The 20714-nt window shown below is 33.3% G+C and overlaps 1 protein-coding gene across 15 annotated transcripts; it reads right to left on the reverse strand.

Annotated features, from left to right (window-relative positions):
- Positions 1-408: 408 nt before the first annotated feature.
- LOC114412216 lies at positions 409-6002 on the reverse strand. 15 transcript variants are annotated; one of them, XR_003666626.1, is made up of 10 exons: positions 5888-6002; positions 5641-5769; positions 5426-5467; positions 4974-5020; positions 4810-4890; positions 4621-4731; positions 4463-4545; positions 3876-3960; positions 2378-2426; positions 409-2219 (listed from the first exon to the last, which is right to left on the reverse strand). XR_003666626.1 is itself a non-coding variant. In XM_028376029.1 (7 exons), the coding sequence occupies exons 1-5, from the start codon at positions 5987-5989 to the stop codon at positions 4714-4716; spliced, it is 381 nt and encodes a 126-aa protein (XP_028231830.1). In that variant the 5' UTR covers positions 5990-6002; the 3' UTR covers positions 3282-3960; positions 4463-4545; positions 4621-4713. The 15 variants fall into 15 exon arrangements, 1 of the variants encoding a protein (XP_028231830.1); XR_003666625.1 differs by having other exon boundaries at positions 5632-5769; XR_003666619.1 differs by having other exon boundaries at positions 5577-5769.
- Between the last annotated feature and the right edge of the window lie 14712 nt (positions 6003-20714).

Consider the following 20714-nt stretch of genomic DNA (forward strand, 5'->3'; position numbering starts at 1 on the left):
CATAGCAATGGTTACCAAAAAAAAATGTTACACATTCTTTGTTTTTTCTTTGTTTCTTCTTATCAATACTCGTCAAAATTTTAGAATTGAACGAATCAATGGATTGACTTTGCTGAATCAGCATTCAATTGAGGCTTAGTAGTATAGTAATTTGCAGATTGCCATGTAAGACATGAATCTAATTTTTAGCAAACATAAGGGAATTGTATTGTATTCATATCCCATGTAATTTTAGACGGAAATTAGAGTATACGAACTTCCCATTATTCTCGTTCCTTTAACAATAACCAATAACAGATTGACATCGATAGCAAACAAATTAATGGAATAATTAGTACAAGTACTTAATTATTATTTGTCACAAAGATATGCAATCGGGATAAAGAGAGCGTAAAAAGCTCATAAGAATGATCAACAGAGGCGTGAAGTTATTATTGCAGAAAATGAAGTATATATACAATGTCAACTAAGGGAATAATAGAAAATACAGCTCAACAAAACAGAAAGTATAACAGAAAAACTAATTACTGTTAAGAGCCCCCCTCAAGCTGGGAATTGATATTGAGCATTCCTAGCTTGGAACGAAATCCATGAAAAATAGTAGGAGTCATGACTTTTGTATAGATATCTGCAAGTTGGAGAGAAGAAGCAACAAGTAAAAGCTTGAGAAAACCAGCATACACCTTGTCACGAACGATATGGCAATCGATTTCAATATGCTTTGTTCGTTCGTGGAAAACTTGGTTAGATGCAATTTGCAAAGCCGACTGATTATTGCAATATAAAAGAGCAAGACGAACAAAAGGAACGCCCAGGTCCTCCAAAAGATAAGTAATCCATTGGAGTTCACAAGTCGTAGATGCTAAAGCCCTATATTCTGCTTCAGAAGAGCTCCTAGAAACTGTAGTATGTTTCTTGGAACGCCAAGAAATCAAAGAGGAACCAAGATAGACGGAAAAACTAGTGATGGATCGGCGAGAATCAACACAGCTAGCCTAATCGGAATCACTAAAAGCTTTGATTTATAAAGAGCTATCAGCTGACCAGAAAACACCTAAACCTGGAGTGCCTTTCAAATATCGAAGAACGCAAAAAGCTGCTTAATGATGAGCTGTAGTAGGACTTGAAACAAATTGACGTGTTGAACCACAAAGGCAACACTACTACAGCAAACGCATTTTACATCGGTTAAATTAACCATTCTACATAGATTATGGACCGATGTTGTAGAAGACGACGTAAAAAGGGGGTTGATGTTCTACGACGATCACAAAGACCGATATAGAATGACGTTAATTCTACAACGGTCGCTTGGTTGGACCGATGTAGATCGGTTTCTATTCTACTACGGTCCCTTGACATGGACCGATGTAGAATTTCATAATTTAACATCGGTTGTCTAATTATCCGATGTAGAATGTCAGTCATTCTACATCAGTTTTCCAGCTAACTGATGTAGTATATTCATAATTCAACATTGATCATCCTAATAACCGATGTTGAATCATTATTTTTTTTCGTATTTCTTCATCAACGACAATAAAAATATTATACCTGTAGTCCCAAAACTAACAACTGTATCTTAGACATTCAAAAAGTCTAGAAATAAAAAAGGGAAGTACTTATTATAAAAAAAATACAATCACACCATTATTCTTGCACTTCTATTCAAATTTAAAATGGAAAGAAGAAACATCAATAAACATAGAAATGAATTAATGAAGTTCTTGTGTGTACCACACTGGTGTGACTTTTCCAATTGAAGTATCATGGAATCCAAGTCCAAGTATGCCATCAAATGGAAGTGCTGCAAGTGCCAAAGATCCTTCCCTTGTAATCTCTGCAAATTCCTTGAGGATGGGAAGCAACAAGCTAACAGTGAAACCAAAGAAGCATATAAAATTCAATCACAATTCTGACTGAAAAATAATAGAGGGCAAAATAGACACTTGATCTTTGATGATGATATCCCCAACATGTACATTATCTTGGCTGAAGAATCCAAAAATTGATCCTTGGCCATAAGGGATTTTGCAATGTATTCCTGCATATTTTCCCAAACTCAACTTTATGTACATTGAAACAAATAAGCACAAATGGCAAAGCTAACCAGAAAGAAACAAAAAGATAGAATCTTCAAGACACTGATTAGTTTTAGAAACTCTCTCTCACTTGCTTTGGACTTTTTGTTGGACCAGTGATGTCCATGCCATGGCTTCCTGCATAGTATAGTTCTGCCAATTTTACAAAATTATATACTTGAAAAAAATAAATCAAAAAGAACTCCAATTAAATCTCTCAAGAGAAGAAAAATAAAAAATCATTTAATCACTTCCATGTCACTTTTTGTACTTATTTTTCTTTGAAGAAAATGTACCTTGTCTCTGCACCTTCCGGTCACGATTGCTGTGGGTCTATTTCATCTACTACAAATGAGAGAAATTGAGGTGAAAAAGAAGTTAAGACTTAAAACAATGAACTCCTTTGAATTGGAGTGAGAGAAAAAAAAAAGAGTACCTTTTAAGAGGTATCCGGGTGAAGAAGCAGTGCTAGAAATTATTTTGTGTCTTCTCTAAAGCTTCTCATGTTATAGTTTGACTTTTTTTTTTTAATATTTGGTTAGCCTATACTATATATATATATATATATATATATGGCTTTAGAGTTAATAACAAAAGGAAGATTTATAAAGCTTCTCATGTTTATCTTCGTTTATCTTAGATAAAAATAATTAAAAAAAAAAGTGCATCATTGAACCCAAAGGAAGATTTATAAAACCAAAATTCAAAACGGTGGTGGCAGCATTATCGTGATTTACTTTCCTATTTCCAACTATGTTTTTGCTATGATTGTGTCAACAACTTTTTGGCAATAATTAGTTAGTAACTTCTTTTATTTTCTTCCATCATCTTCGCTTTATAATGTTCGGTAAAAATTAATGTTCAAGTAAACTTTAGAATTTGCATAGTTTTTAAAAATAAATTGAAATTTATTTTTAATAACTTTTACTATCAAATTTATGGTATATTAGTACTTAAATTTCCATGATCAATTTTTTTTATCTAAGTCCATTCTTAATGCAGATATGTATTTAATTTAATTAAAAGCAAGGTGTAGTGTTATGTTATATGCAGATTTGCATCTACCTTTGTGTGCCTAATAATAATTCATTAACAATTTTCATGCTGATTTTACATAGGTTTTTTTATTAATTTATTAAAAAAAATTATATTTATGATTTTAAAACATCAAATATATTTTTTTAACTTGTTATTGAACATTTTTAATAAAACAACAAGAATAATTTATTTAGTATTGTAATTGTATTAAAACTATTTATTACACTTTCATATATTTTACATAAGGAATGGTTTCTTTTTTTGTCACTTGCGAGTTTCAAATAATTGTTTCCAAGACAAGATTCAAATACTTAAATTTGATACCGAAGTTAACATTTTCTTATAATTATAATAAAAATCGCTATTAATTGTGCAAAAATTCTAAACCTAACAGTGTGACGCTTCCAAAGTAACTAAATCTAACTTTAAGGAGATTTTCCTTCCGGTGTTATTTTAAGAAACTCTGTGATTTCCTCCTAACATTGTTTCCCTGGTCTCTTCCATTGGGATCAATATATTGAAAATTGGACAATGTCCGTTGATGTGACATTGACAATATTATCAAGTTGCATTCTAATTTTTAGATCATTTCAATAATATTAGGAACTAGCATGATAAATACTTAACAGTTTTTGGATGCATGTGCAATATCCACAAGAAGTGTAATTTGTGATACAAGCAAAGTAGGAGAAAATTAAAAGTAACATACTTCTACAAACATTTTAGCAGAATTTAAGGAGTTAGAATAAAAGATACCTCTTGTTGGTATTGCTGACTCCAGGGAGGCTTCGCAGTGGCCATCTCAATCACAGTACAACCCACACTTCATATGTCAACAGAGCTGAAAAAGCATAAATATATGAAAACATCTTTATTATATGAATCTCCCAATATAATTTCAAAGGTAGAACCCTTGACCTTGAATTCATACATGTCATTCATCTAAAACATAACAATCTCTACTAGAGAATGCATCTAAGATGCAAGCAACAATCACTCTGCTTCAAATTGCTTAGGACCTGAAACTTTATAAGCATAGTTAACGTATGTGTCTTGCTGAAAATTCCAGCCACTAACTTCTTCGATATACCAAGCAAAGATTTATATTTTCTAATAGAAACCACCATTGTATAATTTAGGCAGGCAGTTCTAACACAACTCTAGATATACAAAGCTTTTTCTTAGAATGGTCAACACCTGGAATCATAATCAGACAATCAAAAGTATGATACCAAGTGATATTTGTCTAGAGGAAACTTCTAGTTTTTAATCATGTCAATGAATATTAGAAACAGAGCAGCATATTATAAAATATGTCTACAGTAGAGGGTCAATGTCCTTACAAGCTATGCCCAGTCTAGAGAATAACTTCTGGAGCCATCCAATATGGAGTACCCTTCATGGACTTGGCACCATAAATGGTTGCCTAGATTAAAAGGAAAAGGCACTGCTTAAACAAATATGCAAACAGAAGAGCCCTTACAAAGGTAAAGCGACATACACAATAGTAGAGCTACATATAAGACTGAGATTATCAGCTCAACAACTTGTTTGGATGCCCCAAAGTCTGCAAGTTTTATGCATCCTTTATTATCTACAAGAATATTGGCCCCTGAAATTAATTAAAACTTGAACATCAGCCGCCAGAAAAGAACAAGATAACATGCATACCAACGAAATAAAAATCCACCTTAATGTCTCTGTGCATGATTCCATTTTTGTGCAAGTACTCGAGTACAAGTAGTAGCTGCTTTGTGTAGGTTCTTATTACCTGTTGAATGAATTAGTGAAAGACTGAAAATGATTTGGCATATGAAATCACCAAAGTATAGTGGCTCAGTAACTAAAACTTACAGCCTCAGGGAATGCCCCAAACTTCCCCAAACTTAATAGCCCAAAATCTGAATCATGCCATGTTTCAAAAAAATAAACAAAGCATTTACATAATTATGTGAAAAGGAATCTGTTTTCTCATCACTCAAAGACAATCCCTAGTTTGAAGCATAAATTAAAGATTTACTTCCCCACTTCAAGTCTTGCAGTAACCTTGAATTTGATATTTCAGATGAAAAAAACATATAACAAAGCAATTGCAATGCCTTTAGCTAAAAATAAGTTGCAACAACTAACAGTAAAAGGCACAATCAAACATATATAAGTTACAACAATCCTGTTAATTATTTAGAACTGTATAGACAACTAACGAACATGTATAATTTATAAGTTACAACAATTGACTGGCATCAAAGTGCTTCAGTAGATGCAATCAGAAGCAGTTGCAAATAGAATTTAATCAAACAACGAACCTGTGCCTTCTCCTTCGTAGCATTACTTGCCGCAATCAAGACCTAAAAACATATACAAGAAAACGAAATCAATTTAAGCAACAAAGCTAAAATCCCAGTCAAGTCAAATAAAAGCGAACCGAAATGACAAACTATAATAAAAGGAGACTACAACAAAGTCAATTCTGAAGAATCATGCGGTTGAGATCGGATGCGTAGCGGCTCACAGATTCGACCTGGGGGAGATGCGCGAGGGTATGAACACGTGGCATATTGTGGAAGCGGAGGAAGAACCAGAGTCCCTGCTGCTGCGACGATGGAGGTGTCGCCCCCACCGCTAGGCTTCCGAGAGGTCGAGAGTAAAGCTAAAAAAAAAAAGGAAGATGAAGAAAGAAAGAAACAAACTGGTTAAACCTTACCTTTGTTAAAAGGGAAAAAAGGCGAATAAAGAAGAAGTGAAGGTATGACCGAAGGGCACCTTACCTGAGAGTGTGAAGGGGGTTTGTGGAAGGTCACAACGGAGATTTGCGGAGATGAAAAGGTAGGGTGAAGGCGAGAGTGAGACGTGCGGAGATGAAAAGGCATGCACGTATGATCGAGTTCCAAAGACTGAAAAACATAAATTAATAAAATAATTATAAATGAGACAAAGGCGATTTCTTAAGAAACCGTAGTAATTGGCTTACAAACAAAGGCGATTTTATAAAACCGTCGTTAATGCTTTATAAAAGTTTGTTAGTAATTTCAAAAATGCCACCGCAGGCTTTATTACGTCGTTTCTTTTATAACTGACTTAGATTCAACGATGTTGAACAAACATTTTTGTAGTAGTGCAATATCAGGACATGTGGTAGTCAGATATATGAGCTGGCCAAGTAGTTGTTGATAAATCAAGGGACCATTAGAGTAGAAACGGGACGTGATGCAAGCATGCCAGTGTCAGAAAGAAGATCAAGAACATATTTACGTTGACACAAGTGAATGCTTGATGTAGAACGAGCCACCTCAAGACCAATAAAAAATTTCAGATCACCCAAATTCTTTATCTTAAAAGTATTATCCAGAAGAGTTGTAATACGAGAAATCTCATGAAGATCATTACCAGCAAGAACAATGTCATCAACGTATACGAAAAGAGCAGTGACATTATTCGTTGAAAACTTGAGGAAAAGAGTGATCAAAAGCTGATTGCTTATACCCAAGAGATGTAAGGAAAGAAGAAAGCTTAGCATACCATTGACGGCTAGCTTGCTTAAGGCCATAAAGAGAATGCTATAAACGACAAACCTGGCCAGGTTTGGAAACATGTAGACCAAGAGGTGGCTGTATATAAACTTCTTCAAGAAGCTCACCATGCAAGAAGGCATTGTTGACATCAAGTTGCTTAAGGTGCCATTTATGAATGGCAGCAAGAGCAAGAAGCAGCCGAACAATAGTTAACTTAGCAACGAGAGAGAATGTATCAAGAAAATCGACACCCTCCAGTTGAGTATAATCCTTCGCAACTAATCGAGCTTTGTAAAGCTCAATAGAACCATCAGCATTGTATTTAATCTTGCAAACCCAGTGACAACCGATTGCAGTTTTATCAGAAGGAAGATCCGTAAGAAACCAAGTATGATTCGTTTCAAGTGCAGTAATCTCATCTTGCATAGCTTTAAGCCAACAATCAAACTTGGACGCCTCAACATAAGACTTAGGTTCAATAGAAGAAGAAATAGAGAATATGAAATTTTTAAAAGAAAAAGAAAGACGATCATAAGAAAGAAAATTATGAAGAGGATATCTGTTAGATCAGCAAGTTAACCAACCCTAGAATCAAGGAATGCCATACATATCTCAGTTTGTTATCAATTTCAATTATGTTTGCTTTGAATTGTAGATAACATATCTGGTTGTTATTATACCAGGTTGTTACGAATCTAAACAGTTTTATCTCATTCATGTGATCCTTATGTATAAATACACTTCCAAAGCAATAGAAAATGTGTGTCAATATTATTTCAATTCTCTACATGGTATCATACTTTTCTTAGCTTAACAGCACCTCGATCCTCCCTCGAATCAGCCGCCATGGCCACCACTAACCCCACCTCTTCCAAATCATCCCTCCTCCTTAATGCTTCCATCACTTTCAAATTGTCTCGTGCTAATTACCGGGCTTGGAAATGTCAAGTCACCACCCTCCTCTCTGGTATCCAAGTCATGGGCCACATTGACGGAACTATATCGTCTCAATCACCCACTATTATCCAAGATGGATCTTCTACTCCCAATCCTCAATACACCAATTGGTTCACTATTGATCAATTGATCATTAATCTCCTTCTCTCAGCCATGACAGAGGCAAACAATCTCTCTTTTGCCTCGTATGATACGGCTCGATCTCTATGGGTCGCAATTGAAGCACAATATGCAAACACGTCTCGTTCCCACGTTATGTCCATCAAGAACCAACTGCAGTGTTGCACAAAGGGAGACAAATCAATAACCGATTACTTGTTCTCAGTTAAAAGCCTTGCTGATGAACTTGCTGTGATTGATAAATCTCTGTCTGATGATGATGTTACTCTTTATGTTCTCAATGGACTTGGCGCTGAATACCGTGACATCGCTGCTTCCATTCGTACACGTGAACATCCTTTCACCTTTGAGGAACTTCATAGTCATTTACTTGCTCATGATGACTACATTCGTCGTGAAGAGGCTCAGATTAACGTTCAGGTACCCACTACTAATTTTGCCCAACATCAGCGCAATTCAAAACAAGCTGGTCTTTTACCATTGCCATCCGATGGCCGTGGTCATGTCTCCTCTAAACCATCCCAAAACATGCATCCTTCTCTTCTCACGGATAGAGTTATCATCCACGCAAGACTCGTGGCTTTAATTCCCGTGGTAATAGACCTCCACCACGATGCCAGTACTGCTCCTTCCTCGGTCATATTGCCAAATATTGCCCCCAACTTCTGCAACGCAACAACACACCAGTTGTGAATTATGCCTCCACTCCTAATGCAGCGACACCTAGTTGGGTGTTTGACACAGGTGCCAGTAATCATGTGACAACCAATCTCAACAATATGCATCTTTACTCCGAGTATAATGGACTGGAAGAAGTTCAAATTGGTGATGGTACAGGTTTGAAAATCTCACATGTTGGTTCCACTACACTTCCCACACCCACTACTATGTTTAATCTTCGTGATGTTCTTTCTGTCCCACATGCTAAACACAATCTCATTTCAGTTTCAAAATTTTGCAAATCTAACAAAGCTTACATTGAATTTCATCCTTCCTTTTTCTGTGTCAAGGACCAAGGAACGGGGGCGACATTGATGCACGGTCCAAGTAATGGTGATCTCTACACTTATCGTCTAGCCTCCCCACCATCTCCTATTGCCTTGTCAACCACATGCACTTCCTCCCCTCTTTGGCATTCTCGCTTTGGTCATCCATCATCAAGAGTTCTTGCTCAAGGAATGCCATACATATCTCAGTCTGCTATCAGTTTCAATTATGTTTGCTTTGAATTGTAGATAACATATCTGGTTGTTATTATACCAGGTCGTTACGAATCTAAATAGTTTTATCTCATTCATGTGATCCTTATGTATAAATACACTTCCAAAGCAATAGAAAATGTGTGTCATTATTGTTTCATTTCTCTACAATATCAAATACCTTCCAAGGAAGTGGTACTAGTTAATGTAAAAGCAGTATGAAAATCTTTAAGATAAGTGGGAGGATGACGAGTGCGAATAGGACGACTATGAATAGGTAGGTTGGAGGTAGGTGTAGAAGTGACAGAGGGGATAGCTGGAACAATTAGAGAAGGAGAGTTGGTAACAATAGGGTCAAAAGAAGTAGGATGCGTAGGTGAAAAAGAAGTAGAAGAAGGTAATGATGGGTCTGAGGACAATGTTTGGTGAGAATTTGATAAGTAAAGAAATTGATCCTCATATAATACCACATTACGAGATACAACTAGTTCACAAGTGTGCAAATTAAAAACTAAGTAACCCTTAGTATGGCTTTTAAAACCAAGAAAAATAGATGAATGAGCCCTAGAAGCAAGTTTAGTGCAGTGTGCAGTGATAGTACTAATATAACATAAACAACCAAACACACGAAGAAGATTGATATCATAAGGTTGAGAATAAAGCATTTCATATGGAGATTTATTATGCAAAAATGGTGTGGCAATGCAATTTATAAGAAGAGTAGCATGTAAAAGAGCAAAAGACCAAAAACATAAAGGAAAAGATGATTGAAACAACAATGCACGAGTAACATTGAGAAGATGCTGATGCTTTCTTTCAACGATGCAATTTTGTTGTGGAGTTTCAATGCAAGTGGTTTGATGAATGATTCCTTTTGAAGAAAAATATTGAGACATTGAGAATTCAATTCCATTATCAGTCCGGATAGTTTTAACTAATGTAGAAAACTGATTCTCAATTTCAGCAATGAAATTAGTTATGTGAGAGCGAGTTTCAACCTTAGAAACCATAAGAAAAACCCAACTATATCATGTGTTATCATCTACAATGGTTAAAAAATATCTATGTCCATTCATAGAAGTAGTAGAGCATGGTCCCCAAATATCCATATGTAAAAGTTCAAAAGGTTTAAAAGCATGGGAATGACTTAAAGGAAAAGGAAGTTTTCGTTGTTTAGCAAAATGACATGTGTTACATATAAAAGTACTATCACTGGACAGGCATGGATAACATTGCTTCATGATGCGCATACATTGATGAGAAGGATGACCCAAACGAAAGTGCCATAAATCAATTGGCAACTTATTACATTGAGGATGGACTATAACAGACTGTATAAAGTGGTTAACAACTGGTTGAAGAACAAGAGTGTAAAGACCATCATGAACATCAATTGTACCAATCTTCCTCGTGGTTTTCGAGTCCTGAATGACACATGAAGAATGAGAAAAAATTAGTTCACATTTAAGGGAGGAAGCTAATTTGGAAACAAAAATAAGATTGAAGTTGAAATTAGGAATGTAAAGAACATCAACAAGAAAAAGAGACTCAGAGAATTTTACTACACCAAAATGAGTGGTTGCAACTTGTTGACCATTTGGAAGTTTGACAACTATAGGACTAATTGAAATATAAGAAGAAAAATTATGTAATGAAGAAGAAACATGATCTGTGGCTCCTGAATCTAATATCCAAGGAACCAAAGAGTTTGTGGCAGAACAAATTAAAGAATTACCATATGTACCTACAGTAATAGAAGAGGACATTAAACCAATTTGATTGACACAAGAAGTAGAAGATGTTGAAGTGCCATTGTTTGGTTGTTGTATTAAAGACAAGGCTTGAAACTGTTGAGGATCATTCTCCATGACTCTACCATGACCTATCACGATGTTGTTTACAACATTGTTTTTGTTATTGTAGAATTTGTGTCTAGATGGAAATCCATGCTTTCTGTAACAAACTTCAACGGTATGGCCAGTCCTACCACAATGTGTACAAATTTTTCCACCACGATTAGTGATAGATTTTCCACTTTTATTGTCAGTGTTGGAAGAGAATCCATGTTTTCTATAGCAAACAACTTCAGTGTGACCTGCACGTCCATAATGAGTACAATAACTATTGTTCACAACATTAATCAATGTTTCCTTTGTATCATAAGTAACATTTCCAAGTAATTGATGTTCCTGCTGAGCTACATATGAAAAAATCTTAGAAATAGGAGGCAAAGGATCCATAAGTAAAACATGTGACCGAACATTGCTATACTGATAATTTAAACCACATAAAAATTGCATACCTCAGTCTTCTAATTTTTGTTGAGCTATAATAGAAGAAACCTTGCATGAGCACTTGATAGAGAAGATACAAATCGGATCTGGACAAAAATTCTCAAGTTCATCCTAAACAACCCTTAGTTTGGTGAAATATTCAATGACAATAAGTTTTCCTTGTTGCACTGAAGAAGCTTCAAATTGAAAATCAGAGACACGAAGAAGATCACCTTGTTGCGAGTGTCGAGACTTTAAATCCTTCCAAATTTCATCAGCACGATCCATCCATAAAATGCTATGACGAATAGAAATGAAGACTGAATGTACAAGCCAAGAAACCACCATATTGTTGCACGGTCGCCAAACATTGAACAAAGGATCAGAAGAAGAAGGTTGTGGTGCACTTCCATCAACAAATTCTACCTTGTTCTTAGCACTAAGAGCAGTTAACATTGAACGACTCCAAGAATCATAATTATTCGCATCAAGTAAAAGGAGACACAAGAGGAGTAGCAGGATTCTCACTCGGATGAAGGTAAAGATGGCTATGAATGCCATGTGCTTGATCTCCATCCCCATGATGATAGAAAGAAGAAGATAATAGAGTGCATAGCAAGCCCTTCAGACGACGTGCTTTGATACCATCACAAAGATATGTAATCGTGATAAAGAGAGCATAAAAAGCTTATAAGAATGATCAACAAAGGCGTGATGTTATTATTACAGAAAATGAAGTATATATACAATGTCAAATAAGGGAATAACAGAAAATACAACTCAACAAAACAAAAAATACAGTTCAACAAAACAGAAAGTATAACAGAAAAACTAATTACTGTTAAGAATTTGTATCAAAAGTGCATTTTTCTTTCTAATAACAAAGGTCATAAATATCTCCAGGCTTCCAATTAGGAGGGATGGTAGCTTTCCTCGGTAGCATCCAACGTGGAAAGCCATCACCACTAGTCACTTAAAATCCAAAGCGGATACCAGTTGGTGGGTTAGCAAAGTCAAACATTGCCCCATAAGCCCTGTGCAGGGCTCCCATTGTTCATGCTCTTTCTACACATTCAACAACCAAATTCAATTTAATTCCATTCATGTTTTAATCTAAAAAAATAAATAAAATATACTTAATTCAACCACTGGGAGGGAGACAAGTAATTAAACAGAAAAACACTCAAGTTTAAGGGTAAATGGAACACTTTCAAAAGTAAAAATACATAAAAGAATGTCAAATTAATCTTTGAATTTTATAATTTAATGTCAAATTAATCTTTTAACATTACATAAATGATCCACCAGAATTTAACAAGTGAATGTAATTATCACACATTTTTACAATTTTTTAAACTAATTCTGAATGTTTGTTTTTTGAACTAAATTGTCATCACGCTATACTTTGAGCAGTAAAACTATGAAATATGGACTTTGACACCGATAATTTGACACGACTAATGTCTAAAATATAAAACACAATAAAATTGCATAAAAAACAATTAACAATTCTAATGAAATAATACAAGTAAACATGTAACAAATTAAAATATTTAAATTAATAGTATATTCATCTTTTAAACGAATTTTTTATGTTTGTTCAACTGTATTATTTATGTAAGATGACGACTTAATACAATATAATTTTTAAATCAAACACTTAATAAAAAAATGTTAAAAATATCCAAGTGTCTTAATTTAAAAAAACATGTCTGATATAACAACACTTCAAACAAAAAGAGATATTTATATTTCCTAAAAGATAAGCAAATATTTACCTTAAAATTAAACTAACTAATCCACAATTAAAGCCAATATACATACCAAATATTGCAATAGTGCTATCCAATCATTTAGAAATTGTTAAGTTGAAAATTGTATTTACGAGCACAACATGGGCATACCTGCCAAAGCTGAAGTGAAGTTATGTCGCATATTCCATTTACGTTGAAAACGAGGGCAGCAAAGTAGCCAGGGTTTTTGCTGCTTTGCTGGACACGAAGTTTGATGCAACGGCCAGGGTAATTACAGGGAACCCTTGTGAATGCAATATCCACCAACCGCCCTACGTTTGAAAACTCCTTAGCATCTTCGATAAGAGTTTTCTTTTTAGAATTTCTTAAATGAATAAATTATTTCTTACGTTTTTTTATTGGAGTTAATTTACGTAAGAAGAATTTCTTAAAAATAAAATTTATATTTTCGATAAGTAATTATTTGTTAGAAATAAAAAATAATATTTATCTGACTCATAATAATATTATAATTAAATTATAATTAAATAAAAATAAAAGCACGAGTTGTTTTTTGAAGTTTATAGAATTTCTTATTATTAAAATAAGATTGTATATTTTTACAATAATACCACACAAAATAACTTAAGAATCTCCCTCAACAACTTTTCATTAGAGATGCTCATAGAAGCAGCTTCGTAGCGTGCCAATCCTGAGAATCCACGTTTGCTTATTATGAAGTCAGTCTGTTCTGTCCCCCTCGCCATAGTCTGTGGCCGCCACGTATACTCCTTCATCATTGCAGTATTGTGACATTTTGCACCATACCTATCTCATCATTTATATTTGATACATTAACAATGTACATATACTGGGCAATTCAAGTTTTTTCTTCTTCTATCATATAAAATTATAAATACTTTGTTTCAACGATGATGAAGCCTTGTGTTACTATGGATTATTATAAATATTTGTTTTCGAAAGGTGAATGCTAGTTATTAATAGAAAGAATTCGAACACACGTCTTCTTCGCCCCCTAGAAATGTTGATTACAGAAAAGAAAGGAAAGAAATTAAAATACCTGATAGCATGTACCACAGCCAGCTCCATTCCTCCATAGCCTAGATACAGTTGCAACACAGCCATTATTCATCTTCCTTCCATATTCTCCAAACCCACGAGCTCCCCCTGAAATATAATAGTACCATCATATTAATTAATTATGTTTACGTAATGATAAGGACTATCTCTGACAATGGGAAAGTTGTGTTTGTGCCTTTGATGATCGGTTGGTCATAGATTCAAATTCAGAAACAGTCTCTTTACAGATAAGATTGTCTCCAATGACCAACCATATAATGACACAACAGTAAAGTTGTGCCTTGATGAGGCAGGTTGTTCGTGAGTTCAAATTTAGAAATATTCTCTTTGCACATATAAGGATAAGATTGCCTCCAATGACCAACCATCTAATGCCACAGTATCTAGTTTCAAAATATAATGCCATATAATGTGCTTCCGTCCCCTTCCCAAAATTAGCAAGACACACAACCTAATTCCTAGTCTGCAAACAAATGCATGCTTGGTACGTACAAACAACTTATTTGTACAGGCACATGATATGGGCATGTAACTAGCAATGATCTATATATAGCTAGAAGAGGAAGAGGAAGCTTCCTTACTTGGGTTCGTAACATATTAATATTCCTTGCAGCTACACAGTGCAAGGAAAAGTTGTATGACGCAAACAAGGCCAAGTTGGTGCTTAAAACATAGTTCCATGCCTAAGTGACAAATTCACAGGCACAAAGAGGAGAAAAATATAGCAGGCAATAAAGAGTGACCAATGCGACAAGCTCAAGTATATGAAAATTGAGAGAAGGCTTTATGAGATAGGAAGCAAAGATATAATGCAGTCATATTTATAGCACAGCTTCAGCTTTTGATTCACATACCTGTGATCGATGCAATGATGGTATAGTACTATTTCCCTTGTTATTTCTGTAGTCGTTTTATGAGTTAAAAATTTGGGGTTCTGTGAACCGTTCACTGGTTTTGAATACAAAAATCTATGGATGAAAACACTTCTGGACAAGCACACAATTTCAGGACACCATTTTGCATTTGATGCATACTTTAGAAATTTGGGCATCTTTTATGTTTGAATTTTCTTTTCGTCATCTATTTTCTAACTTACTTTTTACTCTACGCGATATTGCACAATCTGTAAATCTCCCTCCACCCTTATGTCATTCTTGAGTCTGGTAAATTTTGTAAGCAATCTACCATGTGCGCTTAGAATGAGAGGATTATGCACAAAATATTGAGCTATGTTGACATATCTACAACATTTAGTTCTGGATAAGCACACAATTGTCAATCTTTTATATGATGAACATAAGTTTTCTTCATTGGGTAAAGAAAAACATAATTAGTCTTTAATCTATCAAATTAATATAACCAACAAATCAATATAAAGAGAAAACTTATAATTTCATTTGAATGCATCAAAATCATTTATCAATAAATTGTTGGTTTGAGTGGTCTTGGATCCCGTCTTTTTAAGTAAGATCTTAAATTGAGTCTAGTGAATAAAAAAAACACGATTGAAAGAAAAGACTCTACTGATCAATCAGATTTTTCGACAGAGATTAATCATTAACAAAATTGTAGATATTTTGTATTAATGCCATGATGATAAAAAATGTAATATATTCATTTATAACTTTTACAATGGTATTAACAAATTATAAAAGAAAAAAATTAAAAAGAAAAACAAACAATACTAAAATACTCTAAAAAGAGAAAATAAAATATTTGTGTAAACAAAATTACTGTTATTATTTTCACAAGGAAGATTATAATAGACAGATTTTAATCCTTGCGATTTTTTGTTCTTTTTAAATTTTTAACATTTTTTAGTCCATACCATCAATTAGTGCCAAAAAGACTAACAAAATATATAGAAAATATTGATTAAGATAATTAAGGTAATAAAGAATATTTTAAATGAATATAATTAGGTAAATTTTAGGTGTGTAATTATTTTTAATATATTAAGATCAATGATTTTATTGTTTTTACTTTTTAATAGTATTCTTACTTTCCATTCAATAATTTACTTTTAATATTGTACTCTTTTAATTTTTTTAGAATTTACTTAGGCATTTATAATTTACTTTTAATATATCACTTTTGATATTACTTTTACATTTCAATTCACTAATATTTTATTGATTGTAATACAATGTGTTTTTTTTAATATATCACAAACAATGATTTTGTCTTTAAAGACAAAAATTAATGAAATTATTAAATACTTGTACGTTTTATGTAATTACAAGAGACTACTAGAAACTCATGCAACAATTAATAACCAATATGCAAATATAAATTGCTAATGTTTCATTTCCTGTTATTTATATATACTTTTTCTTACTCATATACGGGAATTTTGACTTGAGAATTTTATTTCATTTTTTATAAAATTGTCACTTAAAAAGATTTCAAAAATTGGTTTACAAACTAATCGGAGAATTTCATGTTTTCTTACTCAAATTTTCTTTCACCTCAAGCCAAACTAATCCATTGCACATGGGTCTTTATTAATTAGATTTAAAACTTGTTATATTTATAATCAAAATTAGCCGACCCCACCTAGTGGGATAAGGCGTTGTTGTTGTATATTTATAATCAAAATTATTTTTTATGTATTTAAATAATTTGAGCTATAAACACAGTATGACCCATCATTTTTATTGAAAATGAAATAAATTAAAATACACTTCCCATTAACATTTTATTTACAAGGTATTCTTATCAAAATTTAGAGCTGATTGACTTCAGAGTCGATGTACATGGATTGCAGTCTATCTTGCTAAGACTTTGAAGTTATGCATGAAGTTTGCAAGGATCTCTCTTAATTTTTTTAAAACGCAAGTTTGCAACAAATAAATGACAAGAAATAAAAACTCAACAACTTGAGTGATCTAGTGTTTAATTGGAATACCATTTTCCCAAATCACCATCCACTAAAATGGGTGGTGCAATCCTCTCCTTAGGTCACATAGAAACATATGGTAATTAATTAGACTTTGGGAGTTGGAGGAGGAAGTAGTCATTTGGAACCTTCACTCATGTCTAGTGTTATGAAAGGGTTGACTTCCTATTCACTTAGTTGCTTCGTCATAGGAGCACACCCTTTAGGATCTGCACCAGGTCCCGTGTTTTGGTACTCTCCGAAAGATGCGGTTCCATAGATAGTCATATATTGTATTGATCAATATGACACCAAATCTAGTTTTAAAGTTTATAAAATAGAAAGATATATGACAATTATTATGTGTAATGCAACATAATTTTTCACATATATGCATTACTTTTCGGAGCTACACGTTTAGTATATAGTTATAGATGTAAGGATGTAAAATAATCACTGGTCATGAAGAGTTTAGTATATAGTTATAGATGTAAGGATGTAAAATAATCACTGGTCATGAAGAGTTAAATTAAAAAGTTACGTGTCATATTCTGGGTGATTGTTGTTATCCACCCTTCTTTATTAACAATAATGTTACTCATGATGTTGTAAGTAAATATTACTTTGAGATGTAACATCCATGTTCTATCCACAATATTAAAAATGGAGCCTTCTACGACACATGTTCAATGAAGGCTGTTTCAAAATTGTCGTCATTTTGAATGCGGTGACAGTTTTGTAAATACTATCCAAATTTTAAAAATGATTTTCGCGAAATCGTCTTTGAAATTTGGGCAATTTTTATTTGTGTCGGCCCTAGCTAGCTGTCTCACTCTTTTTTTTCTTCTTCCTCCTCTATTCTCTCGATTTCCACCCACCTCGTTCCCTTCTCCTGCACGCTCCTTTGAGGTCTCCTTGACACTTAACCTGCGTCGACGATGATGACGGCCATAACCACTATAAGATGAATGAGTACAAAATGGAAGAGCTTGACAACAAGAACGACTTTGACATCGAGTACAACCCCCTTGTCCCCGCTGGCGCCACTATCATCGTCGGTAATGAAAACATCGCCGTCATTGAGAGAAAGAGCTTCGTGTTCACACAGGGTTGGGACTTCGACCCCAACAACGATGTCTACCATTTTAGAGAGGTTCCTAACCCTAATAATACCACACTTTGAATCCATGCATACCTTTTCATTTTTTTTTTGTTCAACTTTTCATCGTTAAGCATTGATGGATTATTCACTCATGTGCTAATTCAAGATTTACATAGAAAAAAAATGTAATAGAAATTAGTTAGTGGACTTTTAAGTGTATTATTATTTTCATGGACTTTGTTTGAACAACTTCTTTCATTCTTGCATCTAAAATATGCAATTTCTTCATTTAGGTGGCTAGCTTCCCATTTGATGACCACAATTGCCCTTCCCATTTAGGCTGGAATGGCAAGGACAGGATTGATGATTTATAGTCTTCTAGTATTCTTAAAGGTGAAGAGTTTCTAAGCATTTTCTAACGTGCCTGGTATTTGCATTTTCTAATGTGCTTGGTACTTGTTCTGCTTGGTATTCTTAAAGGTGAAGAGTTTCTAAGCATTTTTCTAAGCATATATTTTATAGGTGCATGCTTAGGGGATTTCGGCTTCACAAATGCCCTTACTGAATTAGGTCCTCTATAACCGTCTCATATCATAGTGGTATGCTTGCCATTCTTGTACTAAAATTTCTCCTACTGCTTATAGTCCATGACCATTCTGTTAGTAGATTTATAATGTCATGTTATTGTTGTTCCTTTTCTTGATTAGGTTCTTGATATTTTCATTGTTTATTGTATTCTCTTTTTTCCTAGTCAATATTTTCATTGTCCTTATTTCTATTGTGGTGAATTTTATATAATGTTTAGCTATATGATATGCACCCAGATCTTTTAGTATCAACTGAGAAGGCATATCCTTGTTAGGATTTTCTTCCAAAGCCATTAGCTGAGTTTTAACTTGGATGTTTCTAGGGGAGAGTGATGAGTGAGAGAAAAGCAGGGAGAATGTCTACCTCTTTTGCTTGTTCTTTCTTGCTACAATATGAAAGAATTGTATGCTTTACTAGTTATTAGTAGTGATAATTGGATATATATTTTCTATATGATCTAGGTATAACTTCCGATTCAATTCTATTATAAATACATGAATTATACTATTAAATTCCTTTCTATAAATATGTTTGTATGATTGTAAACTTTATTATCCTATAATTTTGTTTGGGTTTGTTACACAGAAATTACAGGTTTGGTTAGAGGAAAAATAAAATAAATATTTAAAAAAAAAAACATCGATTTTCATTGAAAATTATCTTAGAATATCAAGATTTGATAGAAGCCATCAAATTTAAGATGGTGTTCAACGAAAACCGTCTTAAATTTGATAGATTCTAAGATGATTTTTGAATCGTCTTAGAATCCGTCAAATCTAAGACTATTGAAAAATTGGCGTGAAAAATGAATACTTTTTACGACGATTTTGAAATTGTCATCAAATGTTTTTAGAACTGATGCTGAAAGTCTTTATTCTAATAGTGCTAGTGTCAATCCCAATTTCACTAAAGTCATGATGTACAAATGAACAGTATCCTCTGTCTCACTTTTTTTTACTTGTGCCACTATAATTGTGATCACGGTGTCGCCAAGAGTTCTTAGTTCAGTGCTCATGAGCATCATAAAAAAATCCCCAATACTTATTAATATTACATTTAATGTATCGCAAAATTAATTAAAATATACAAACATTACAGTTCAAGAAAATTGATATGCTACAGATAGTCACTTCCTACTTCCAAAAATATAATGAACTATCTTTGAAAAAATGTTTATTCCTTTCGTTGCACACTAGGTCTTGGAATCCAAACAACTTGCAATTATAAAATGTTACTTTGTTACTGGAAATTCACAACGCAACTGCTTGAGCTCGTGCCCTTTTTACATAAGGTCTAGGCACTGCATTCTATACCTTCAAATCCACGAACGACAAACACAAATAGTGATAAGAAAAATGTGAACCCAAAAGATATTTGGATCTTTTGATTGAAGGAATTTTTAAGAAAAACATATTAGCATATATATATATATATATATATATATATTTGTATACATAACTATTAACATATATATTTTTATAAAATTTTAAAAAAATATAAAAATACATTAAAATTATAATAATATAACAAATTTAAACTTAATGTAACTAATACACAACTTATTATAATAGTATACAAACACTAACAATCAATGATAGCTATAAAGATAGAATATAGAGACAGATCATTTTATGTGATAGGCAATAATAGAGACAGAGCTTAGTAACTAGAGATGTAACAAAAAAATATGTATTTCAATTACCACATCTAGAGACGGAAATATTTGTCATTATTTTTTTGGTTCAATGTCCATCTTTGTTTTATACTAAAAAGATGAAGCACAAATCTTGGCCCTAGAAACAAAGAGTGTGATATAAAAAGATGAATTTATATGATCCCATTATTGAAGCAAACAAAATAATATGCAAGCTAAAGCTTTTTTTTTCTTACACTCAGAGACGAAGCAATATTGTTTATAGACAGAATAAACTAGTCTCGATTAGAGATGTATTTTATATCAGGTTTTAGAGACTATCTTTTTAAAAAACAGAGACCAAATAATTTCGTATCTAAACATACACCGAAAATAATATTCCATCTCAGAAAAATAAAAGATGCACAAAAACGATGAAACTAATTCAAAGACGGAAAAACTTTCTTTTAGAGATAGAAAGGGTCCGTCTCTATATAAA

The sequence above is a fragment of the Glycine soja genome, chromosome 5 (assembly GCF_004193775.1).
Source record: "Glycine soja cultivar W05 chromosome 5, ASM419377v2, whole genome shotgun sequence".
NCBI lineage: Eukaryota > Viridiplantae > Streptophyta > Magnoliopsida > Fabales > Fabaceae > Glycine > Glycine soja.